Consider the following 27532-nt stretch of genomic DNA (forward strand, 5'->3'; position numbering starts at 1 on the left):
GGAGAGATGGAGAGATAAGCATGTGGGGAACAACTCACCTTTTTGAAGAGACGGATCACATCTTCGCTGATATGCGACAGGCGTACAATGACATTGTTGAGGAAGAGGTCATTCAAGGTGGCATGGTCTTTACTTTCCCGCCGCGTCTGGGCCAGAACCAAATACCAGCAGTTTACTGGAGACAGGAGATGCTGATCCTTCCTGAAAAAAGCCCAATGATTAAAGAGCGACCACGGGTACGGCCACACCAAGATAAATACTCCTTATCTGTGTTCCCCATATAGCAGGAGCATTCACGGTGTCTCTACATGGGAATACAGCCTCAACCATTCTGTGTTCTGCAACCTCCCTCTTAAAATGCTATTAGGAGGCTGCAGTAAACGTGAAGCACTGAGGTGCACAGATATTATACAGAAAGTCCACAGGGTATACTCGAAATAGCAGGCCACCCATGTGTCTGTTTCCCTTGCAGCCGTGTCATGCTTCAAATGGCAAAGCATCACATGGCTCAGTGTTTGAGCAATGTGTAACTACGCCTAAATCCCCCCCGCAGTTACTCCTGCATGTACCTGTCTTCTTCAGCAACCCTTGTGTCCTCCGGTGACCCCTGCTCGCCCGTGTCCTCCAGTGACCCTTGCAGTCCTGTGACCCTTGCATGTCTGTCTCCCCCAGTGACCCCTGCACTCCTGTGTCCTCCAGTGACCCCTGCACTCCTGTGTCCTCCAGTGACCCCTGCTATCCTGTGTCTTCCAGCAACCACTGCACTTCTGTGTCCTCCAGTGACCCCTGCATTCTTGTGTCTTCCAGTGATCACTGCGCTCCTGTGTCCTCCAGGGACCCCTGCTCTCCTGTGTCTTCCAGCAACCACTGCACTTCTGTGTCCTCCAGTGACCCCTGCATTCTTGTGTCTTCCAGTGATCACTGCGCTCCTGTGTCCTCCAGGGACCCCTGCTCTCCTGTGTCTTCCAGCAACCACTGCACTTCTGTGTCCTCCAGTGACCCCTGCATTCTTGTATTTTCCACTGGCCCCTGCACTCCTGTGTCTTCCAGTGACCCTTGCACTCCTGTCTCCTCCAGTGACTTCTGCTCTCCTGTGTCCTCCAGTGACACATGCACTCATGTGTCTTACAGTGACTTCTGCACCCCTGTACCTCCAGTGATTCTGTGCCCCCATGCACTCCTGTGACCCCAATGTCTCTCATGAACCCAGTGCTCCTGTACCTGCAGTGACTGTGTGACCATTGTGCACTTCATCGCTCCTGTGCTTCAAGTTACTCCATGACCTCTGTGTACTCCAGTGACCTCAGGGCTCCTGTGCCTCCAGTGATCCCTATGACATGGTGCATTCTTTGTCACCAAGTGACCCAAGATCATGCTATGTTACCCTGTGTGCCCTAAACGATTCCATGACACCCAAGCTTCCATACAGCCTCATATTTGCTCCTGTGATCTCCAGGACTGTCTCTCTCTTTCTGTTCATTTGGACCCATGCCCATGACATTCTGACCCACAAGTCTCATAGGGCACACACAACCTCGGGTGGCCGCTGCAATCTTACTTGAAGTGATGCTGCTCCCGGGTGGTGCGGATCTTGGAGGAGAACCTCTCGGCCAGTTTATCCAGGCTCCGGGAGTATTCCAGTTCGATCTCAGCTTTCCTGCGGAAGAACTCCTGCAGGTCCTGGAGGAGAGCCAACCGCGACTCCGACTGCTGCTCCAGGCACTTGAACTGTTCCACCAGCTGACTGCGGATCTCTGCAAAGACACAGCGGAGAGGGGACGTTACAGCACTGGGCCCAAAGTCACCACATTAATCTTAAGCACTGGCAGAAAATGAAAAAAAAATGAAGCCCCGGGAAATAGGTCATCTAATTATATGGAGGGCCAAGTCTCACAACAAACGTTTTCAATGTCATAGGCGCCCGGCGTAGATCTGTTCCAGGCTCCTTTCACAAAGCCAAATCCTGCATCTCCAAAACCGTCACAAGTGCAAGCTATTTAAAGGTGAACTCAGGGCACAAATAAATGTATGTAAATCTGTTCCTCAAAAGACACAAAGGATATAAATCCACTTTGTGCATCAAATGCCTTTGCAAGCCCCAGGTAGTAGCTTCTAAAAGTAGCCGTGACATCATCACTGTGCTTTTTTTTCTCTAGGGGCAATAGTAAAGAAGATATGATCACTCGCCTCTATCCCCCTGGAATCACAGTACTCCATCAATTAATGGACTTTTGCTGATTTAACTTTATTGGTGTGCTGGTGACATCCGCCTGAAAATTTGTATATCTTCACGGCGCCATCCGTGGCCACTGCGAGCACTCACCAGGATTTCATGGAACATCCTGTACCGGCAAGGAGTGCAGCAAGACACCTATATATCACCTCTATCCCCACTCCCCTATGGCTGTGCGGCATGTTCCTGGGAATCCTCAGGTTTAATGTAAGTGAATGGACCTTGCATAGACATGATGACATGAGCCGAGCTTAGACCTCGCTTCAATATAAATGTTGATGGGAGATATTCTGTAGCAATCTATCCTAATTGCCAAGATCTGACCAGAGACCAGGAAGTCCCTTCATACACAGAGTCAGGGGTGCAAGGGTAGGGTCATTTATCCACCCACGCCAGATCTTTTCTAATTTGTGAGGGGACATCTGCAGGTACAGCTTAGACTTTCCAAATGCAGGATAGAGCTTGCCCTATCTATCCAGAGACATGGGAGGTTAAGGCGATAGTCAATGTTGTGTTATAGATTCCATGGCCAGGTATAGGGTCCTAGTGATTGCCAGGATGGGTGTCATCAAGGGGAAGTTCAAAGAGTCTCAGGAGACCCATTTTTTACTCAAGAGAACAATGGAACTGAAATGCAAATTATACCAGTACTGGACCAGTTTTGGGCATTTGCCACATATGCCATTAATTGGGAAAAAAAACGTATTGCCTCCGTCGCACATAGGTTAAAATAGCTAACTTTTTTTTTTTTTGCAGGGGATACCCAAGGTGGCTTCAGCTGCTACACGGCAGTGGAGGAAGAGGGACATGAAGGTGCAGGAGGGCAGATCTGGCATGCAACATCAGGGGGCCAGCTGTCTCTTTTTGGTTCAGACAGCCACCCTCTGAGTACCATACCCATCCTCCTCCACATCCAATGATGTTGGAGAAGAAGATGGCAGCACTAGACCCGGTGTGAGGCATCCAAGCGGCCGATCACAACACTGGATTCGCTGGGCGGGTGAGTATGTGAATTCATGATAAAAGATAAGAAGAAACGTATAAACAAATGAACACAGGGGGGGCACAGGAAGGGGGCACAGAACACAGGGAGGAGGCACGGGGGGGGGTAAGTTTCTCTTTAAAGTTGAACAGAGTGGACCCTCTGGCTTCAGCACAGTCGCAAAGTTTGGCGGATAACATTCCCAAATGACTGTTCTCACTTTTCCAGGAACTGCTGTTTATGGCCTTGCCACATCTGTGCACTTGCCTGCGGTGTAACACATGGCTTTTGCTGCAGGAAAATGCAGGAAGGGTTTAAATAGAAGAAGCCGTCGGATCCCCACACCGCAAAGCAAAGGAAAAAAAAAAAAAAAAGCAAAAACAAACACAAAAATTTGTGCCGTAATGCTTGTTGAAGGGCACTATGGGAATGGATTTTCCTGCTTGAAGGTGCATTTGAAGTGTAGCTTTGTGTTCTGATAAATGGTTTTCCTCTAACCAAAACAGAAGTTTAGCCCTTATGCATAAAAAAGAAACATAATGTTCATCCATACGTACTAAATATGCAAGCAGAGAGAAGGGAGAATGGGAGCCTAGCAAAGGTACCTGATTAACCGCCCCCACCCACCCCCAATCCCATCCTTCCATTGACATGGATTACAGTAGGCATAGAAAGGTTGCCCTATTTGCATTGTGTGTAGTGGTATGGCCCCATCCATCACCAACTTCCTATAGTACATCCTCCCTTATGGACTGACAGGCAAGTTCGAGCCTTTGACAAATTGCTCAATCTATCTCATATACTGCAGGAGCATAAAGGATTTAGTAGAACACCCCAGATATCCACCAGACCTACTGCCTAGCTTGCCTTGTGGATGATCCTGCTCTTCACAAGCAAGTGTTCATATGTGAAGATGTATACCACAAAGCACATTAGATTGACCGATGACCCTTAAGGCTCCGTGACAGGTAACCCATGATCCCTGCCCATTTATCTGCAAATTATTGTCCATTGTTATCCTCAATCATTGCCTGCATTAAAGCCCTGATGTTGTAATGCTCCTTTGGATTTTGAGGGTCTAAGTGGATCGCAGCTGCGGACCTATGCTTTAAGTAGTTCTGGGTATGGCAATCAGGCTGGAATCCCAGGCGTCTCTCTCAAGTTTAACTGAGAGTGAGGGATTCATGCATCATGTGCCACAGAACTTAATTACATGAAAAGAGGTTATTCAGCTCATAACCTTTTTAGGCATAAGGTAAATCAAGATCAAATAGGTTTGGATGGCTTATTCACCTCATAAGCCTTTTGGGTACAATGTAATCAAAAATAGAAAATATTGGATAATACCAGATGACTGTCTCTGGGTAGGTATAACAGTTACACCGTGCTATATTCAAACAGGTCCTGGTATAGGCTAGGTGTCAGCAGATAGTAAGTCCTATCCCAGTTCCAAGCAGAGTCTATGCAATACACGCCAGCAGACTAGGTAACATTCCCCACAATTAGCAGTACTTGCGCTTAGAGGCTGGATATGGCAGGGTCTCCTCCGGAGTAGTCTGATGTTGGAGAGACCACAGTAGCAGGCGTTCCTGGAGTGGAGAGGTAGTAGCTGGGAGTAGTGTGGTCGAGGCTCCTGGCGTGGATGGGGCATCAAACCCAATAGTGGAACGCTCTAACAGCGTTCAGGCGCACGTTATATCCCCTTCGAACGCGGAAGTGGAGCCGTGGAGCGTGCTGTCACTTCCGCGTTCCACCGTGGAGCGCATGGAACCTCCCCTTCAGGGAGGTAAACGTCCCACGTGACGCGGCCGCTGCGTTCCACGCTGGGACGCAGGCGGCTCGCGGACAGTACGGACGTTACAGATGTAGGGGGATTTCTGAGCCCCCCAAAACACATTGCCTTTCTTTCTTGTCATGTACAGTATAATAAGAAAAATGAATGAACACCAGGTCTGTGGCACTCTCGTCATTTGTACATTTGTATTGCAAGTACATAGACATGACTAAGGCCCTGAACTCAAGCTCAATACAACTGAAAGTCAAAATGTGAATATTTGTTCCTCCTCTCTGGTAATCCTCCTAAATTAAACATGTATTTGGGTCTCATGCATAACCCTTAGGACCGGGTTCTTAGCCTTCTAAGCTTCATCAGCTTCTTCTCTCTGGCTATAGCAGCCAGATGACTGACAGGTGAATGCGGAAGTGATGTATTCTGCATTCAGACGTCGGAGGGAGGTCAGCAAAGAGGAAGATGCTGATCTCCCTCCCATCTTACCTCCTGACGCCCTCCTGAGCCGCAGATGGGCTAGCACATCCCGGGATTGAAGGTGAGGGGTCAGGAGGGGGGCGGCGGCACTCGAGGGGGGCGGGGCAGCAAGACAGCACATACATACGATCGGCAGGCTATAGAGCCGCCGAACGTATGTATATCAAACAGCCGTTAAGGGCTGTAAAGAACGGGAGGGTTTTTTCTGCCCGGGGGCGCGCGCGAGCAGGAAAAAGAAGCCGTCTCATGACGGCAACCCGCCCGTGTGAGTCTGCCGTCCGTCTGTTTTTTTACAACGGGCGGATGGCAGGAGGTTAAAAAGATGTCCGCGGTTTGGTTTCATTTGACATATGTATAGCAAGTAGGGATGCAACGATACTTTTCGAGTAACGATGCCGACACTTGGCATTTTCATGAGAACTACCGGGGTTGCAGCGGTGGCAGCTGGGACCGGGCTCTGGTGCTCCACCACTGTCCTGAAATCATCAGTCTGTATTGTTTTAGAAAAACTGTCACATGACAATAAACAAAAATGTATCAGTACTCGTACTCGCAAAACTGGTATCGGTGCATCCCTTTATAAATGTGTATAAAAACTAAATCGTACAAACAGATGTACACATCCCGGGAGCTCCGTGTGCTCCTCACAAATGACAGCGGCCTCCTAACTTTTTAATTTTTCTCTAGTCTAGTCCTGGAGCTGGAAAAGTATCTGTACTTGTAATAGGTACAGTAGTTGGTATTGGTGCATCCCTAATAGCAAGGAACAGAAAAGTGAAAGAAAATCATGTTTCTTTATATAAAAATCATAAACTAATCACTGATGAGACCTTTGCTAACGTTTTCGTGTGATGGAAACATGGAGTGGCGGTACAATTACAATGTAACATTTGCATGTCATCTGAAACAGCAAGTCGATTTCTCCTCCATTTCAGGTTTAATAATGCAGAGAATCCTGTGCCAATTATTTTTAATAATTCAGAGATCCATTCCCATACCGCCATCATTTGGTTTCCATACCACCATGGAGAACTGATACCTCCGTACACGGCCTTAGAAGATATAAGTAACTATGCGAAGTGCAATGTGCTGCAAAGTGACTGCAAGTTACTAATAAGAATTACATAGGTACATAGGGGTTACATTGCGGTGTACATCCCCATAGCTGTACACTGTTTAACTGAATAAGTCCGATGATGTGGTTGATGGCTCCCACCCAGAATCTGAACCTCCCACTGGCTGCTGTCAGCATATTGGACAGCTGACCTCCATAGTACCTCAGGGTGTTCAACGCCTACCACTCCTCCTGATTTCCTCATCGCCTGAGCTGATTACCCCCCAATTGGCCCTGCTCATTGGAGAGGATCATATAGTTCTGCAATAAGTCTCACAGATGCCCCCCTGACCTCATTTCAAACATACACTGGACGGAATAAAAAATATATTCTAAAGTGATTGTAGAAAGAGAACATTCCGCAAGTTGACTAGATGGAACATACAACACTACATGTCCAACATGGCCGACCACTGGACACCATCATAATATACTATTACACTCTATACATAGAACACTATACCCCCAACATGGCCGACCACTGGACGCCATCATAATAAGATTCTATTACACTCTATACATAGAACACTACAACCTCCAACCAGGCCCCACCACTGGACACCATCATAATATACTATTATATTCTATACATCCTTGACTCGGACCTCACCTTTCTTCCCCACATCCAATCCCTATCCAGATCCTGCCGTCTTCACCTTCGTAACATCTCCAAAATACGCCCCTTCCTCACCAATGAAACCACAAAGCTGCTTATCCACTCCCTTTTTATCTCCCGTCTGGACTATTGCAACTCCCTCCTCATTGGCCGACCTCTACACAGGCTCCTCCCCCCTTCAGACTCTGCCGATCCCTGCACTGGCTTCCAAACGCCCCAAAGCATAAAATTCTAAATATTAACAACCACTTACAAAGCCGTCCACAACTCCGCCCCCGGCTATATCTCCAACCTTGTCTCAAAGTATGACCCTAACTGTCCTCTCTGCTCTTCCAAAGACCTCCTGCTTTCCAGCTCCCTTGTCATCTCCTCTCATGCTCGCCTCCAGGACTTCTCTAGAGTCTCTCCCATTCTTTGGAACTCCCTACACCAACCTGTCCGTCTATCTCCCACCTTGACTGCCTTTCGGTGATCGCTAAAGACTCATCTCTTCAGGGAAGCCTATCCCACCTCAACCTAACCACTGAACTATCACTTTCTCAAACAATTCATCCCCACACAGCTCCCTCCTCATGTATCACTTGCCCCTCCCTCTTAGACTGTAAGCCCCCATGGGCAGGGCCCTCCTTACCATCTTGTCTTGAATTGTATTGTAACTGTAATATCTTCCTTATATTGTAAAGAGCTGCGCAAACTGTCGGCGCTATATAAATCCTGTATAATAATACATTTAACACTACAACACCCAACATGACCGGCCACTGGACATGATCATAATACAATTCTATTACCCTCTATACATAGAACACTACAACCCCCAACATGGCCGACAAATTGCACAATGTGATGTGGCTCCATTCAGTTTATTTTGCTCTTCTGTGCTCCTAGTAAAAATAAATTGCTTATAATTTGATATAATTACTACTCAGGGCACACAGACACACATATGACACACACACATATGACACACAGACACACGCACGCAGCTCAGCCTTTTGCACATTGCAGGGACACCTCACAGGAGCGGAGGGGCCCGATGTCCTGCAGTGTATTTTGCAATAGACGGAATGGCTCACTAATATTCCATTTTGTTCTGATGCTTCGAGGGAATTCCCCCTGTTGGGAGGAAGGGGAGGGGGTGGGGGGGGTCTTGCTCCGATCTGCGAAGTGGAGAACTTTCCAGTTGGTGTTCCGCCTCTTCATCACTGAAACCAGCACTTCCAGCTCTTATTTTGGTCCCTGTAATTCTGCAATCTCTAATCAAAAGCTCTGCGGGCGGCTCGCGGAAGGAGAAGCGGTTTTGGAGGAAACATTTGATATTGTATGGTGAAGGAGAATAAAGAAGCCAGCCAAACATAACGGACATGTCTGCTGGATGACTGCTATCCCGAATGTCAGCAACGTCTGCAGCTAAGAGTCCGTGAAAGTGGAAATCTATCTACATGCTGAGTAATGTGTCAGTGTGACACTTCAAGGTATTTATTACCTCTCACAGCGATCACATGACTCCCCCCTGACATTGACTAGAAGGACGGCACCACCTTTGTTCAGACATCATCCAGGGTTACCATTTCTACTTCCTGGATTGAGATGCCGGTGTTCCGTCGAGGTGGCCAACTCGTCGAGATCTCCAACGCGTGCTGCGCCCGTCACAGTTTTTGCAATCCTCGTTGACTTCTCCAGTTGCCGTAGGTGCGCCGGTGCGGCTTCTAAATTGTCATCGAGTTCTCCAACTCCCGTCGGTGTTTGTGGCGACGGGTGCCCGCGCAGGCGCACTGCCGCAGATTGTAGAGCTTGATACTTCTCTTGGGTAGCTGCGCAGGCGAACTGACGGAAGTGGGAGGTCTCGACGATTTGGAGAATTCGATAGAACGCAGGCCTCAGAGATGACACAATAATGTAAATCTTGGTGTCTGACACAGGTGAGCCCCTGCTGCAGCCTCTCACCTTGTAAATTGCTACAAAGTTACAATGTGGCAATCTGATCACTGGGGGAGGGGAGACTGAGGAAATGCTTCCTCCTGCCTGCAGCAGTCTGATCATTGGGGGAGGTGAGACTGAGGAAATGCTTTCTCCTGCCTGCAGCAGACTTATCACTGGGGGAGGGGAGACTGAGGAAATGCTTCCTCCTGCCTGCAGCAGTCTGATCACTGGGGGAGGGGAGACTGAGGAAATGCTTCCTCCTTCCTGCAGCAGTCTGATCACTGGGGGAGGGGAGACTGAGGAAATGCTTCCTCCTGCCTGCAGCAGTCTGATCACTGGGGGAGGGGAGACTGAGGAAATGCTTCCTCCTTCCTGCAGCAGTCTGATCACTGGGGGTGGGGAGACTGAGGAAATGCTTCCTCCTTCCTGCAGCAGACTGATCACTGGGGGAAAGAGACTGAGGACATGCTTCCTCCTGCCGGCAGAAGTCTGATCACTGGGGGAGGGGAGACTGAGGAAATGCTTCCTCCTTCCTGCAGCAGTCTGATCACTGGGGGTGGGGAGACTGAGGAAATGCTTCCTCCTTCCTGCAGCAGACTGATCACTGGGGGAAAGAGACTGAGGACATGCTTCCTCCTGCCGGCAGAAGTCTGATCACTGGGGGAGGAGAGACTGAGGAAATGCTTCCTCCTTCCTGCAGCAGTCTGATCACTGGGGGAGGGGAGACTGAGGAAATGCTGCTTCCTTGTTACAGTGTTACAGTGGGGGAGAGGAGACTGGGGAAATACATCCTCCTTGTTACAATGGGGGAGGGGAAACAGAGGAAATGCTTCCTCCTGCTGGTAAGGGAAATGCTTCCTCCTGCCTGCAGCTGACTGATCACTGGGGGAGGGGAGACTGAGAAAATGCTTCCTCTTGCCTGTAGCAGACTGATGACATCATCTGTGCCTAGGCACAGTCACTGACTGGAGCTCAAAGATGGCTTTCTATAATATAGAGTACAAATATAGAAACAAAACACACAATAAATAAATAAATACAATGTCAGGGAAATCCCACCGTTCCCCACGTCAGGCGGAGCCTCTAATTTATGGAGAGGGAAGAAAACGCTGCGCCGTAAATAACGCCCAGCGCCATTAACCGTTTAGCCGCAACGATAATCAATAAGCAGACGAAGCCGAGCGAGCGGATTGATCGGCGTGATTTACTGAGCCAGCAAAAGACTTGATTTAATGACAGCTCTGCAGAGGGGGGGGGGAGTATTGGAAGACTCTCCAGGCTGATCAGAGTGATTGGTACATAGGAGGAGATTCCTATACTTCCCATAACGCTAATCATCCTGAGTGCAGCTAAGTGAATTGCTCATCGAGGAGACGACAGGAGAGGGGCTGAGAGGAGAGTTCACCCGTCTGTGTTAACCAAAGTGTATGGTGGACGGGAGGAGGAGGGTGTATGGGATGTCAGGAGTTCCACAATCAGACAGCAAGAGGCAAGAGAAATAAATGCTTGTCAGAGAGCAAATGACTCCAAATACAAGACCCTTCCCCATAAATGTACAGCCTGAGAGAGGGATGGATGGATGGAATAGAGAGGGAGTAATGGACGGATGGATCAGTGTAGGGATGGATGGAGGGATGAATAGATAGATATAGAGAGGGAGAGATGGCTGGAGGGAGAGAGACATGGAGAGGCAAAGATGGAGGGATGGATAGAGAAATGGGGGGATGGATGGATTGATGGAGCAAGAGAGAAATGGAGGAATAAGGGATGGATGGAGAGAGATGAGGATGGAGCAAGGGAGAGATGGATGCATGGAGGGTGGAATGGATGGATGGACAGGTGGGGGGAGGAACCCTGTGCTGTCCCTCTACCCCCAGGTACCCAGCAGTACCCTCTGCTGCCCCTCTACCCCCAGGTACCCATCAGTACCCTCTGCTGCCCCCCCCCCCCCAGGTACCCATCAGTACCCTCTGCTGCCCCTCTACCCCCAGGTACTCATCAGTACCCTCTGCTGCCCCTCTACCCCCAGGTACCCATCAGTACCCTCTGCTGCCCCTCTACCCCCAGGTACTCATCAGTACCCTCTGCTGCCCCTCTACCCCCAGGTACCCTTCAGTACCTTCTGCTGCCCGTCTACCCTCATGTGCCCATCATTACCCTCCACTATCCCTCTACCCCATGTACCCATCAGTACCCTCTGCTGCCCTTCTACCCCCAGGTACCCATCAGTACCCTCTGCTGCCCCTCTCCTCCTTGTTCCCCATCAGTCCCCTCTGCTGCCCCTCTACCCCCAGGTACCCATCAGTACCCTCTGCTGCCCCTCTACTCCTAGTTACCCATCAGTACCCTCTGCTGCCCCTCCACCATCAGTACCCTCTGATTGTCCCTCTACCCTCAGGTACCCAGCAGTACCCTGTGCTGCCCCTCTACCCTCAGGTACCTGTCAGTACCCTCTGCTGCCCCCCCCCACCCTCAGTACCCTCTGCTACACCTCTACCTTCAGGTACCCATCAGTACCCTCTGCTGCCCCTCCACTCTCGGGTACCCATCAGTACCCTCTGCTGCCCCTCCACCCCCAGGTACCCATCAGTACCCTCTGCTGCCCCTCTACCCTCAGGTACACTCCTGCAATCTCTGTGTTGACTCTGTTTTACAGCCTCTGACCTCCATATGATAGATCCTGGTGCCGGTGTTCTGCTGCCTCTGGATCTGTTTCATCTCCCGGCCTTATAAGAGGCTGTGATCAGTGACAGCTAATTAGTGAGGAGCCTTTCCCGCACACAGTCCTCTGTGCAGCACATTCTGCATCCCGCTCACCTGGGTGGAAGAGCACAATCTGTTCAGACTCATTACTGAAATAAAGATTATTGTTTCCCAGAGCAGCCGGCCCGTGTGATCTCCGTGGACAGAAAAACAGAACCCCCTGCGCAGCACAATGCTGGACCGCCCACGGCTATTGCACATCTCCAGATAAGTCGTTCTACATTAGTGCAAACCCATTTCTCCCGAGTTCCTCCAAGCCGGCTGAATACGATGGCGATTGGCTGGATCGGCGGACGGACAGATGTGTTGGGATTTCGGGGATGACAAGTACACAGAAGAGGAACGAAGACGATTCCTGAACAGCTGGGAGGAATCTCACTCGGGGAGACAATGTGCAGATTGGAGCAGGATTGCTGCGCCCTGGACGGAGCCCAATAATGAAGACCAGACAACCAATCCCGGAGCTGGTGCAGCGCCAAGCGTGTCCTGACAGTCATCAGGGTGATACAAAGGAACACACAGGGGGAGAGAATATAGAATCACTGGGGGAGGGGAGACTGGGGAAATGCTTCCTCCAGCCTGCAGCAGACTGATCACTGGGGGAGGGGCGACTGAGCAAATGCTTCCTCCTGCCTGCAGCAGACTGATGACATCATCTCAACCTGGGCAAAGCCACTGACTGGAGATCAAAGATGGATTTTTAAATAAAAGAGGCGGAGCTTTCTGATACATGATACAGTTGCTGTATATTGTGACACGTCAGGAATTAATTCACGTTGACCAATTTGAGCAACACATCCTGGTCACCAACCTTGCCGGACACCATGATCAGGTCACCGGCCCTGCTCACACTGCTCCCTCCTCCTGTCAGCAAGCGCCTTCTACTTCTGCTGCGCCATAATACTACAGTGCAGGTTTTAAGAGCCTACGACACCGATGTCTGTGCCAAGGCCACTGATAGGGGGGTAGAGGGTGCCCTCCTGTACCGAGCCTGGGTACCATCGGGTCAGCAGGGGGACCCCCAGCCTGTCCTGTGACACTGCGGGGAATGGTTCCCTGGGCCGGGGGACCCTGTCAGGTAGGCTGTACAGGACTCTATGATATCTACTGGCGGCCATGTCTGTGCCACTGCCCCGCCTCCTGCTCAATCACTGGACTACAGTACACAGTCAGCTGGTGATGCCCACCTTGACCCACCACATACTAACCGGGTGCCAGTTTACTGCAGCAACTTTCATCTACACACCCGTTACAGAGCACACACTACGGGTACCCCATTTCAACTTTCAGCTGGTGTGTAGTAAGATTTCCTGAATTTTGATGGAATACACAAATAATCTCAAAGGTTGAGCTGCGCTATCTTGATCGTTTGTTAAAGGAGAACTATGGGGTCAGTGTTTTTCCCCATAGTTCTCCTTCAGGTTGCGGGAGGACACAAACTAGCATCCTCCCGTCACCCTAGGCTCTGTATATAGGGAGCTACTGCTCGCGGTATACTGAGACGCCGCACCTGGAGCGGATCCCAACCGGCATCAGGATACATCATTGCACAAGGAAGCAGTCGAGGGCCCCCGTGGTCCTGGGCCCCACTGGAGTCACACAGCGTGCTATGGTCATAGTTACACCCTGGGCAGCAATCATGAGAGGATATGAGAGGAGCGGGTTTACGGTACAGACAGTACTGAGGTAAAACGCACCATTAAGGAGCTATTTTAGGACACCGCAGAAAAAGCTTTAAGCGCCATCCGCGTCTGAACATCCGATTGGCGCTCGTTATTAGTGCTCACTAATTATTCATGGGGATAATGAGCCAGCGCCGCTACGCGTTCCTTCAGATTACTTTCTCAAAAGCAATTACGGATGCAAAGGAAGATAAAAACATCAAAGTAATAAGAAGGACCCGAGACGCTCCGAATGAGAATAAATCACTTTTCTCAGCTCAGCCAACGGCCCTCCAAGTTACCATAGTGGTGGCGCTGGGGGGCCCGGGGAGCCCCACGGAAACCCCCCAAATAACACCCATCTGAATGTGTATTTACATACGGACGCCGCGATAAGGACGGCAAATCCGCTCACCGGTGTTCTGAGGAGGTTCCAGGAGATTGACTTATTTTTGTTTTATAATTGCTATTTTCTAAATAAAAGAACGTTGCGACAAACACTAAGGGGGCGATGTACAGAGGGCGATGTACAGGGGCCGAACACTAAGGGGGCGATGTACAGGGGCGGGACACTAAGGGGGCGATGTACAGGGGCCGAACACTAAGGGGGCGATCTACAGAGGGTGATGTACAGGAGATCATATACAGGGGGCCATGTACTCTCTCACCCCTCTCTTTCTGCTCCTCTATCTCTCCCCCCCCCCTTCCTCTCTTCTTGCCCCACCAACACTCTCTGGCTACCCTCTCTCCTCACTTATTTGCCCCTCTATTTTCTATATCTGCAGTCTCTGACCATCTCCTGTAGTATACCTGCAGTCTCTGACTACAATACTGTAGGATCATATACAGTATAGTGAATATTACATGTGGCCCTTCGGTGATGCCAGGGGCCACACCTCAGCCTTCTATTTTTAGTAAGCTGACCACCATTGATTTAATACGTTATTACAAGCACGGTGTGCGGGATTTTCCAGGTCCCGATCGAGCGCTGCGGCCCCTCCGGCGGTCACAACTTTCCACATTAAACATTTACAATTTTTTACGAGAAAATTTGGAGCCGTCGTCGGGCAGGAATGGGATGAAGCGAGCAGCGTGCCGATCCGGCCGATCCCTGAAAGTGAAAAGATGGATATTTAAAGGGAAAATCTGCTGGAGATCAATAAACAGCCCAAACTTCCCGGATACAGGCGGCCCTGAAGAAGAGGCGGATGGCACGGATGGCAACGCGGCGCAGAGCTCAGCTGTCCCTCTCCTGTCATATATCTTGCGGCTCAATGATTTATGTTGGCACCCCAACACTGCAATAGAGGGGCCCGGGGCCCTTATCTTATGCCAGCCTGCCATGCGGAGGGTGAAAGCGGCCCAGTTTCCGCAGCTAAATCTCTGGATCGGAGGCACCTAGCCGAGTGTCCAGCATGCCACTGCGATGCCCTCCCTCACATCCAAAAGCCCCCAGACTGCTGCTGGGTGCCGCCATCTTGGAGGTGATGTCAGCAGACTCAGAGCTGTCATTCAAGTGACACTCTATGGCAGAGGTGGGCAAACTGCGGCCCTCCAGCTGTGATGAAACTACAACTCCCAGCATGCATTTGTCTGTGGGAGTCATGCCTGTAGCTGTGAGAATCCTCCAATGCCTCATGTGACTCGACAGCTGGGGGGCCAGAGTTTGCCCCACCCCTGCTCTATAGCATTGCCCTTTGCTCTTCCCCTGGCAGCAACATAAAAGATAGGGAGGTGTGTGGAGGGGCCGAAGAGCTGGGCCATCACAGACAGTCGTTTGACACTCCCAGGGGAGGATTGAGCTGCAAGGAGGGAGGCGGCTCTGCTATGGAACGTACTCTTCCTGAACTCAGGATTCTAATCAGGTTCTGAAGGTCATTACATGTGAATATAAAATCATTTCCGGAAAGGTCAATCCCAGCAAGTCAGCGTTTTAAGATCCGTCATTTTCCTGCCGTTCTACCAGCAATACTGTACGGCGGTGACAGACAGGTTCTCTTTAAGTGGATGTATACCGTATGTATAGAGGAGGACCATGTAATCCAATATAGCAGCAAGACACAAAGAGATTAGAGGAACGTCACCACTCAGATCATTCCAAAATCCCAATTCTACATCTCTGAGTCTTCTAATTCTAAACTCTACTTCCCTGATCACTGGGGGAGGGGAGACTGAGGAAATGCTTCCTCCTGCCTGCAGAAGTCTGATCACTGGGGGAAGGGAAACTGAGGAAATGCTTCCTCTGCCTGCCGCAGTCTGATCACTGGGGGAGGGAAGACTGAGAAAATGCTTCCTCTGCCTGCCGCAGTCTGATCACTGGGGGAGGGAAGACTGAGAAAACGCTTCCTCCTGCCTGCAACAGTCTGATCACTGGGGGAAGGGAGACTGAGGAAATGCTTTGTCCTGCCTGCAGCAGACTGATCACTGGGGGAAGGGAGACTGAGGAAATGCTTTGTCCTGCCTGCAGCAGACTGATCACTGGGGGAAGGGAGACTGAGGAAATGCTTTGTCCTGCCTGCGGCACACTGATCACTGGGGAAGGGGAGACTGGTGAAATGCTTCCTCCTGCCTGCAGCAGACTGATCACTGGGGGAAGGGGAGACTGGGGAAATGCTTCCTCCTGCCTGCAGCACACTGATCACTGGGGAAGGGGAGACTGAGGAAATGCTTTGTCCTGACTGCGGCACACTGATCACTGGGGGAGACTGAGGAAATGTTTCCCGCTGCCTTCTGTTGTGTATGTTGGAGGAACTAAACAAGTTCCATGACATCACCATGATAGGGAACGACGTGACATGGTACTGGCATGATCTGAGAGTCCCTCTGCTTCGGTGTTCTGTGTGAATGGATGAAGAATGTGGATCTCTGCAGGGAGAAGCACCCTGCAATTCAGGTAAGTAGGGGGGGGGGCATTTTTAGGGGGGGAACCCCCATATATGGAAAGGTGGACTTTGCCTTCATCCCTCACCATAACATATTACACGTATGTAGGAGGCCGCCGGTCGGCGCCCGGTAACACGCAGCTGTATTCCGATGTCTGGGATTCGCGGGAGATGAAGATTCGAGGCGCCTACACAAACAAGGGCGACCTTTCCCCGGCAGAACGTATTATTTCCCGGGCTGAGATGGTCGGGCGCCGAGCTGTCAGACAACACTGACAAATCTCCAATTAATTCCGCAGCCCGGGGTCAGGGGGTGAGGTGAAAAATGGCATTATTCAAAATTAGCTTAAGGCTGGAAAAATAGGGTCATGTGACTGCAGCATCCAAAGCCAAAAATGAGAACGTCATATACTGCAGCTCAGCAGCTCCTTAGAGGTGGCGGCTGCATTCGTCTTCTCATTTCAGGGTAAGAACACTTTCAGCAAGCACAGAAAATAGCCGTTGATCCCGCCAGAAATGCAGAACCAGGGGTGTCCCCAGTGGCGGCCGTTATAGGCCCCAGCCAGATGCTGTGCGGACTGCCTGGGTCGCTATGGGATCCTCTGCTGGCGGCTTTCACTGGCGGCTGAAGACGAACACGCCGCTGTTCAGATCACTGACAGTAATTTTGGTGTCACCCCCCTCTGAAAAGTCGAGCACTCGATCATGGACCGAGCGCCCGACAGTATCAGGAGAGAGGAGGGGACCCGGCGGGATAAGGTATGACTGTCCCCTCCTCTCTCTGCCGGCGTCCATCACCAAGATGGCCGCCGGCAGGTATCAAGAAGATTGCCGCGCATGCGTGGTGATGTCACGGCAGGGTGACACCCAGCCTCGGGACGCCCCTGCTAGTAGATGAACAGCTGCTGGAGACTGCTCTGTCCCTTGTGATCTTGTACTGGACAGGAAGATCAGGGAAGTCGAGCCGAGAGAGTTGGAGCTGTTTTGGAAACACGATGACTGTAAGTGTTTGGTCAAAATTGTAAAGAAACACTTTGCTGGGTGATGTGTATTTGTTTGTTCTGGATTCATTATTGAATAAAGTTTGAGAGTTCAATCTAACTTTAACTGAGCTGCACAGAACAAGAGAAGGCGGCTGGCGGCCATTATATCTTCTTGGACACAATGTTTTCTTCCTCAGATCCAAAGACGTTCCCTGAACACATAAACAGGGGCGCGCTGTCACCGTATCGCCCCGAGTTTGAGCTCTCCCATCCCCCCCCGCCGTTCCGCTGGAGTCCACCTCCTTCCCGTTCCACTTGACCCTACGGCCGCCGAACCCTTCAGCACTCACGGCAGCCATGACGGGCCCGAAGCCGTGGGAGATGTGGTGGCTGGCGGTGGTTGGCGACGCCAGGATTTTGCACACCGCCAGATGGGAACTTACTAATGAGATAAATCAGTTTTGTCAGCTTCTAATTGGTTTTCCTCCAGCAGACTTGGAGATTACAAACAATGAGGACGGCTGCGAAAGGGTCACGGCTGAGAGAGGAGCAGCAGATGTACGGGAGAGGCAGAGAAGGCCGCGCTGGTTTTACTCTATAAGGCCGGCGCTGTAGCCATAACGACTAACTGCCAATCATCTCTCACTTTACTGACTGCTCTTAGGGGCATATTTATGAAGTGGCGAAGGATCCGCTGGCTGGCGCCTGGCAAATGAGCGTCGTTCCCTCATTCGCATTTGGCGAAGTCTGCTCCCAGCACCAAGACGAATTCTGCAACCCCGAGGCGCGGTTCACACCTAGGTGATTCAGATGCCGTGCGTTTTTCAATGCATAGAGATGTCTATGGGACCCAAACCGCGCGACAACCGCCCCGAAAATAGCTCCTGCACCTTTTTCGCGCGACAAACCGCAAAGGTGTGAGCAGCCTCCATTGACTTAAATGCGAATCTGTGTTTTGCGCAAAATCATCGCGCCATAAATCGCCTAGGCGTGAACCTAGCCTGAAAGCAGCGGGGGCCAATGCTAACCAAGGAGCCCCCATCCAGGTACGGGAACTCACCCGCATAAGTAAATATGCTCCACAGACACAGGACATATAAGCGGCACATCAAATAAATGTTCTTCTGCTTAACCAGCGCCGTACGTCATCCGCCATCCAACTATGCAACACCAAATTGACGGAACGTCAAAGGAAAGCAACACATAGCTTCACAAGCCTGTAGCAGACTGATCACTGGGGGAGGGGAGATCTGGTAAATGCTTCCTCCTGCATGCAGCAGACTGATCACTGGGGGCGGGAAGACCTGGTAAATGCTTCCTCCTGCCTGCAGCAGCCTGATCACTGGGGGAGGGGAGATCTGGTAAATGCTTCCTCCTGCCTGCAGCAGCCTGATCACTGGGGGAGGGGAGATCTGGTAAATGCTTCCTCCTGCCTGCAGCAGCCTGATCACTGGGGGAGGGGAGATCTGGTAAATGCTTCCTCCTGCCTGCAGCAGCCTGATCACTGGGGGAGGGGAGATCTGGTAAATGCTTCCTCCTGCCTGCAGCAGCCTGATCACTGGGGGAGGGGAGATCTGGTAAATGCTTCCTCCTGCCTGCAGCAGCCTGATCACTGGGGGAGGGGAGATCTGGTAAATGCTTCCTCCTGCCTGCAGCAGCCTGATCACTGGGGGAGGGGAGATCTGGTAAATGCTTCCTCCTGCCTGCAGCAGCCTGATCACTGGGGGAGGGGAGATCTGGTAAATGCTTCCTCCTGCCTGCAGCAGCCTGATCACTGGGGGAGGGGAGATCTGGTAAATGCTTCCTCCTGCCTGCAGCAGCCTGATCACTGGGGGAGGGGAGATCTGGTAAATGCTTCCTCCTGCCTGCAGCAGCCTGATCACTGGGGGAGGGGAGATCTGGTAAATGCTTCCTCCTGCCTGCAGCAGCCTGATCACTGGGGGAGGGGAGATCTGGTAAATGCTTCCTCCTGCCTGCAGCAGCCTGATCACTGGGGGAGGGGAGATCTGGTAAATGCTTCCTCCTGCCTGCAGCAGCCTGATCACTGGGGGAGGGGAGATCTGGTAAATGCTTCCTCCTGCCTGCAGCAGCCTGATCACTGGGGGAGGGGAGATCTGGTAAATGCTTCCTCCTGCCTGCAGCAGCCTGATCACTGGGGGAGGGGAGATCTGGTAAATGCTTCCTCCTGCCTGCAGCAGCCTGATCACTGGGGGAGGGGAGATCTGGTAAATGCTTCCTCCTGCCTGCAGCAGCCTGATCACTGGGGGAGGGGAGATCTGGTAAATGCTTCCTCCTGCCTGCAGCAGCCTGATCACTGGGGGAGGGGAGATCTGGTAAATGCTTCCTCCTGCCTGCAGCAGCCTGATCACTGGGGGAGGGGAGATCTGGTAAATGCTTCCTCCTGCATGCAGCAGACTGATGACATCATCTCAGCCTAGGCAGAGTTACTCGACTTGAGTTCAAGGATGTTTTTTCATCATAAAATATGAAGCCGTGTTTTGGAAAGTGATACTGTTGCTGTATATCGTGACATGTCGGGGAAGTGTGAAGTGTTTATGAAGACTTGTCAGTAAAATATATCACAGCTATAGGCAGACATTGTAGTCACAAACCTTCTTCTGCCTCCTGCAGCTCACATACAAGTCTGTGCAATTGATACAATGACATAAATATGAAGATTCGGTATTTATAAATATGACAAATGTATCCAACTAAAATATCATGGAAGAAACACAATATAATACAATGTTTCATTTGCATTTCTTCAGTCATCATGTGAGGACATCTGAAAGCCGAGTCCCCGGCCTCCATGCCAAGGTTTCCTACCCGCCTCCGATGATATTCCGGCACTGGGAAGAGCTGAGACGAGGAATATCGGAATGAGCGGAGGACTGCAGAGCACAGCGGCCCCCACGACACTGCAGGGTGTGGTACATGGTGGTAAGAGCCTGGAACGCTGAGACCTCCTGTCTGTTTACATCTTCCTCAGCGCTCCTCTATCCGTAGATTATTATAAAGATATTTTCAGGCCTGCTCTGAAATCTGCAGACTCCGGGGAACGTCGTCGCTGCCGCGTCTCAGCCATCGCAAATGGGGGAAAAAAAAGAACATCAAAATAATGGAAAAAATATCCAGCACAGACTGAGCCGCCTTGACGGTAAAATATCTATTTGGAGGAGACGTCGATGCGGAGCAGAACCAAAACCGCCAGCCAATGAAGGACTTGTTTATATTTTTATCGCATGTTAGCGCGCACTCACGTTAGGGCATCCCGTTAAAAATTATTATTCTGCCAACCTACCCAACACGAGTCCAAAAATTTAACTTTTTCTAACGCAGTTGTCTTGCCTTAGTGCGGGGGTAGGCAACCTCAGCGTGCCAGCTGTTGTGGAACTACAAGTCCCATAAGACATTGCAAGACTCTAAAGCAACAGGCATGACTCGCAGAGGCAGATGCATTATGGGATTGTGGGGTTTCACCGCAACTGGAGTGCAAAGGTTGCCTATCCTTGCCTTAGAGTGTTGGGGTGTCAATTAGGGATGCACCGTTTTGTTGGCATCAAGTACGAGTACCAATATTTTTTTCCCGACAGTGGCGTCACAGGGGGGTGGGGTGTTGCGGCCCAGGTGCCACCAAAGGAGGGGTGACTGACAGTTATTCTGGTGTCACCCCCTATGAAAAGTCGGGCACTCGGTCACAGACCGAGAGCCCAATAGTATCAGGAGAGAGGAGGGGACCCAGCGGCATACCTCATCCCGTCAGATGGGCGTCCCCTCCTCTCTCTGCCGGCGTCCATCACCAAGATGTTGTCAATAAGATAATTGCGCATGCGTCACGGCAGGGTGTCACCCCTTCTCTGCTCCGGGTGACACCCAGCCTCGGGACGCCCGTTTTTCGGTACTCGCCGATACCAACTACCAATACTGCCATCGCGAGGTAGCGTGGGCCCGGCTAATCAGGAAGGCAGGCGGCAGGTCATGAACCGCCACACGGCTTCCTGATTGCCTGGGAAGCCGGTGTTCTATCAAAAGCACACCGGCTTCACGCTCCTTCGCGACACTGCGAGGCAGCTTGGCTTCCTGACCAATCAGGAAGCCAAGTGGCACATCATGAACTGCCTTGTGGCTCGCTGATTGGTCCCAAGCCCAAGCTGCCTTGCAGTGTCGCTAAACAGCATGGGGCCGGCTTCCTAGCCAATCAGGAAGCCAACTCCTTGCTCACTCGTGGCACTGCCGGTCAGAGTGAATCTCCCTCTGATCGGAAGTTGTGGTATCGGGGGAAGGTATCAGAGAAGTTTGGCAAGTACAAGTTAACGCGTGTCCAGGGTCTCAATGGGGGTCAATGGGGACGCACACCAAATGCGGGAAACAAATGCCTGCAACTTCAAGGGGCTAAATGGGCCCTATATATAAAACAAAATAACATTGTTACTTTTTTGGTTTAGTGTTATCCGTTTTGTTTTTGTGCTTACAGAAAATTTGCCTTTATAAATAATAAAGATTTTTTTTTCACAAATTGTTCTTTGCTATTGTTTTATTTTTTGTGTATTACTTTGTATTTTTTTTCCATATCTCTGGGAGTTGAACTCGATGAACTTGTGTCTTTTTTTTTCAACCTGACTATGTAACTATGTAAGGAACAAACACAGATGACATAATCATGTAATGGCCCTCAGCTCCGTTGTATGACTCGGATCGTTACCTCCTGTTTTGTTGTGGTGATGGAAATAAAGGGGCCCATTTAGAAAATGCGTTGTATTTACGTAAGGCGTTATGTTAGGCGTGTACTACAACAAGTGGCGTGTGCCGCAATACACTGCAGTGAAGGTGCATTGCCCGCTACTGTAAGAGTGCGTTGGGGTGCCGTTCACAATGGCCCTGGTGTGTCAGCTTTGTGAACTGAGCCTTTCCCAAGCTGTGCTATCAAGCAGCATGACTTAGAGGAGGGGGACACAAAGAGAATCATATTAGTTTCTCTTCCACCACAAGAGAAGGATGTAAAATTAGCTCGGGTATCCAGCCGCTCCTCACTGTAAATCAATATCCTGCTTTTACACTGGACTTTGTTTTCCGAGGGCGGACCTTTCCTTTAATGTAAACCTGAAATAAATGACATTCAGGTTGCTAGGTCTTTGTGTATCATGAACAATCGCCTTTTTTATTATGTAATACATTCATATTTTTCATCTTTTGTTACATGTCAGTGCTGCTGATCTCCTACCGGCTCTGTGCAGCTATTCCCTATGTACATGCACTCCGGTGATGGCTACATTGGTTTCCTGATGGTGACAACAGTGGGCCATGGCAGTGTAATGTGTGTTGAAATGGCCACTTGTGAACCTCATTCATACCTGAGTGAACCCCCGAAGTGCATCAAAGCTCAAGATGAAGCGTCCCATCATTCTCAATGGGCCCATTAATACATAAGTGTTGTGTCTCTTCTCACCTGTTGCATGAAGCTCAAAAGAGTGCATAAGCTTCTTTTGGGGCAACATTGTGCATCTTTAGTCCCTAAGACTTTAAGCCCTCATTCACACAGGAATCGCCACGCACGTACAGCTCCGTGCTGCATGCACGGCCGTATCGGGCAGCTCCCGGGAAGGACAGGCGCTGTGTGTGGTTACTACGCAGCCCCCGTCCTTCTCTATGGGACTATGCGGCCGTACGCCCCCCTACGCTCATCCGCCCTGCACGTCAGTAGAGGTGCGGGTGTCTATACTCACACGCAGCCCTACGGACCTTCACTTGAGGTGAGCGTAGGGGGGGCGTACGGCCGCGTAGTCCCATAGAGAAGGACGGGGACCTCGTACTAATCACACCCAGCACCTGTCCTTTTCCGGGAACTGCTTGGTACGGCCGTGCACGCAGCACGGAGCTGTACGTGCGGGCCGATTACAGTGTGAATGAGGGCTTAAGGGAGCGCCTGAAAAATTATTTCAAATATGTTTACGCACGTTTTTCAGGGGCTTAAATCCGAAAGTCTAAGGGGCCAAATATGCGCAATTCTGCTTTAGTACTACAACTGGCGTGAAAAATGCCTCTAGATCACCTGGCTACGTTCATACTTAGGTGTGAATGGGGTTGTAGTGTCCAATGGAAGCCCATGTGACATGATGATAACGCTGAAGCACAATTGGGAGACAGGGACAAAGTGTTGTCACCCTATAACAGGAAGTGCCTGAACAAGGATTTTCATGGCAGGGTCAGCCGGGATTATTATAATGAAAGTTGCGAATTGAAAAAGATTTCAAAAGACTTCTGAGATTACATTAAGCAATTATGAGATTTTAGAGGTTGGGTTCGCAACTTCGGAGCACCTGCCGTTGGCTGTGAACTTGTACGACGCCCTTCGCGGCCTCGGCTGCAGTTCAATTTACAAGCAAATTCCTCATGTGCAGTCGTCAGTTCGGAAAGTCCTGATCCTGACTGATAATACGGTGCACTGGGGGGGTCTGATACTGTTCCAGCACAACGTCCACTGACTCCAAACTAAGGGCAGACACAGCAGGCTTTAGTGTCTAAAGGACAGAAGCTCCAAAGAACAAGACTTCATGAATATTTCATCCCCCAGTGAAAAAGGGACGCTCTTTATGTTCCTCCTGCAAGTCCCGCGCCCATCTGCCTTGCGCGCGTAGTTATATTTAGAACGGAAGGATCAGCAAATCTTGAAGGATCTGCCTGACTTCCACTCGTCAAAACACGGAGGCGCCTGGCCATCCCCACCACACAGATGGGGAAGAGGGGCTTCTTTCAGGTTTTTAGGGTTTATGGATAAAACAGACCAGGAGCAGCAAATACATTTCCCCGCAATTACAAATATCTACAACAGTCAACAAAAAATTATTCTATACCAACAAGAACCCAATTGGGTGAAGGTAGCCCAACCGGGTGAAGATCCTCCAACCAGTTGAAGATCGCCGAATCGGGTGAAGATCATCCAACCAGTTGAAGATCGCCGAATCGGGTGAAGATCATCCAACCAGTTAAAGATCGCCCAACTGGGTGAAGATCGTCCAACCAGGTGAAGATCGTCCAACCAGTTGAAGATTGCCCAACCAGGTGAAGCTCGTCCAACTGGGTGAAGATCATCCAACCAGTTGAAGATCGTCCAACCGGGTGAAGTTCATCCAACCGGGTGAAGATCGTCCAACCGGGTGAAGATTGCCCAACTGGGTGAATATCATCCAACTGGGTGATCGTCCAAATAGGTGAAGATCCAGATGGAACTTCATGTTCATAGAGACTTTAATCTTGCGCTATCTCATCCTCATAATGTATTATGACCTTAGGGTTATTGAATTGTACTGTCACTTCAATGTTGGGTCGCCTATGGATTTTGCTTCATTGTACGCCTTTTAAAAAAAAGAATACTAGATCACTTCAAGGACCATTCCACCCAAAATGGATATTTGGTATCCAACTCCTGGAGAGTTGAAGTAAACATAAACCATACCAGGAGGACATTTGGTTTACTAAAGCACTTTGTATCATAAACAGCTGCCATGTTTTTTGTTGCATGAAATACTATTTTCACCTTTTTTTTTTTGTTATTTTCCCATCTCAGTGCTGCTGATCTTCTACGGTCCCTTTCAGGCCCTTCATGTCTACATACTCCAGTGTCCAGCTGCCCATCATTGCTCTGGACCGGCTCCTTGGTGGTTACAATGGTGGATTACCCCCAAGCAATGTGTGTCAAGATTGGTAGCCTCCATCAGGGGTGCATGTGACACGGTGAGCACAACTGAGACACAGGAACAGGGTGTTGTCACCCCAAAACAGGAAGTGTCTGAACATGGACCGTCATGGCAGGATCACCAGAGAATAGATGAGGGGTGGCTGAAGATTTTAAAAGATTGAAAACAATTTAAAAAAATATATTGACATGGTAAAGTTTATGTGAGATTTTACTAATTGGGTTTAGATCTAGTTTAACCCCCTGACAGTGTCTTCTACCTCTTGGTGATTCTTTTGGTGAGAATTCCCAGGTTTATATGCCCATTATGAGGGGCTCCCACTACCCCGTGCTGAGTTCCCGGATTTGTACACCTGCTGTGCCCATTATGAGGGGCTCCCACCATCCCCGTGCTGAGTTCCCGGGTCTGTACACCTGCTGTGCCCATTATGAGGCGCACCCACCATCCTGTGCTGAGTTCCTGGGTCTGTACACCTGCTGTGCCCATTATGAGGCGCACCCACCATCCTGTGCTGAGTTCCTGGGTCTGTACACCTGCTGTGCCCATTATGAGGCGCACCCACCATCCTGTGCTGAGTTCCTGGGTCTGTACACCTGCTGTGCCCATTATGAGGCGCACCCACCATCCTGTGCTGAGTTCCTGGGTCTGTACACCTGCTGTGCCCATTATGAGGCGCACCCACCATCCTGTGCTGAGTTCCTGGGTCTGTACACCTGCTGTGCCCATTATGAGGCGCACCCACCATCCTGTGCTGAGTTCCTGGGTCTGTACACCTGCTGTGCCCATTATGAGGCGCACCCACCATCCTGTGCTGAGTTCCTGGGTCTGTACACCTGCTGTGCCCATTATGAGGCGCACCCACCATCCTGTGCTGAGTTCCTGGGTCTGTACACCTGCTGTGCCCATTATGAGGCGCACCCACCATCCTGTGCTGAGTTCCTGGGTCTGTACACCTGCTGTGCCCATTATGAGGCGCACCCACCATCCTGTGCTGAGTTCCTGGGTCTGTACACCTGCTGTGCCCATTATGAGGCGCACCCACCATCCTGTGCTGAGTTCCTGGGTCTGTACACCTGCTGTGCCCATTATGAGGAGCTCCCACCATCCCTGTGCTGAGTTCCAGGGTCTGTACACCTGCTGTGCTCACTATCAGCCACTCCCCTTTATTTTATATTACGCAGAATGTAACCGGAGGAGCCAGAACACAAAATGTGGTTGGGAACATTCAACACTCCTAGGTGGGCAGGAAGAGAGTTGAGAATTACGACAGTGAGATCTCGCTGTTGAGGAATCCAAGACTTAAAAGAGTCCAGGGGCTTATCACTTTTGGGGGCCTGGCCCTTTAGGAAGGGCTTGTGAGTACAGGAGGAGATATGGGCATCCTCAGAGTTCAGTCAGAGTTCAGGAATGATTTAGGAAGTAAAGAGAAAAAAAAAATAACAGCAAACTCTGGAAAGCGGATTCTCTGCCTTTAAAGTGAAGCTGCCAGATAGCACTGAAGTCACCGATGTGCCGGGGGGCAGAAGAACAAAAGACTCCCCAGGCGCACAATGGTCCCTTTTGTCTGCCTGAAGAGAGGTTCTCTTTTTGGTGGGAGTGTCCCTCCATGTAATTATTGCCTTTAGCTCTCACTTCTGTATTTTAAGTTTGTTTCGTACGTTGCGTCTCTTTTGATGAAAACTATAAGTGGATCTGATACAACTTCTGAATTGGTTCTGAGCTTATTCATAAAACTGATCAGGAGCAGAAGATCCCCCCCCCCCAGTCTGGAGTCACTGACTCCACCTCACTGACAACTCACAGAAATCAACAACCCTGCAGGCAAGGGATTCATCCAATTCTGACAAAGCGTTACAAATCTCAAATGTGGGAAATTCTGCCAAATTGTGGAACAAAATTCTCACCAGCAACTTAGATCTTATTCTGAACAATGAGTTACAGAATGCCTGGGTGTGCCAGAGAGTGTCAGAGAGTGTCAGAGAATACCAGGGTGTGTCAGAGAATACCAGGGTGTGTCAGAGAGTGTCATAGAGTACCAAGGTGTGCCAGAGAATACCAGGGTGTGCCAGAGAGTGTTATAGAGTACCAATGTGTCCCACAGAGTGGCATAGAGTACCATGGTGTGCCAGAGAGTGCCATAGAGTACCAGGGTGTGTCAGAGAGTGTCAGAGAATACCAGGGTATGCCAGAGAGTGTCAGGGAATACCAGGGTGTGCCAGAGAGTGTTATAGAGTACCAATGTGTGCCAGAGAGTGTCATAGAGTACCAAGGTGTACCAGAAAGTGTTATAGAGTACTATGGTGTGCCAGAGAGTGTCATAGAGTACCAATGTGTGCCAGAGAGTGTCATAGAGTACCAAGGTGTGCCAGAGAGTGTCATAGAGAACCAAGGTGTCCCAGAGAGGGTCAAAGAATC

The 27532-nt window shown here is 50.3% G+C and overlaps 1 protein-coding gene across 1 annotated transcript in view; it reads right to left on the minus strand.

Annotated features, from left to right (window-relative positions):
• The window catches only part of SRGAP3 (SLIT-ROBO Rho GTPase activating protein 3), an 85058-nt gene that overhangs the window by 33696 nt on the left and 23830 nt on the right, over nucleotides 1–27532 (minus strand). Inside the window, exons 2-3 of the mRNA XM_018555241.1 lie at nucleotides 1559–1754; nucleotides 39–201 (exon numbers count right to left, since the gene is read on the minus strand). Of these exons, the coding sequence (XP_018410743.1) occupies nucleotides 39–201; nucleotides 1559–1754 (359 nt within the window). The remainder of the gene's footprint in view (nucleotides 1–38; nucleotides 202–1558; nucleotides 1755–27532) is intronic.

The sequence above is a fragment of the Nanorana parkeri genome, unplaced genomic scaffold (genome assembly GCF_000935625.1).
Source record: "Nanorana parkeri isolate BGI_ZX_2015 unplaced genomic scaffold, ASM93562v1 scaffold188, whole genome shotgun sequence".
Classification (NCBI taxonomy): Eukaryota; Metazoa; Chordata; class Amphibia; order Anura; family Dicroglossidae; genus Nanorana; species Nanorana parkeri.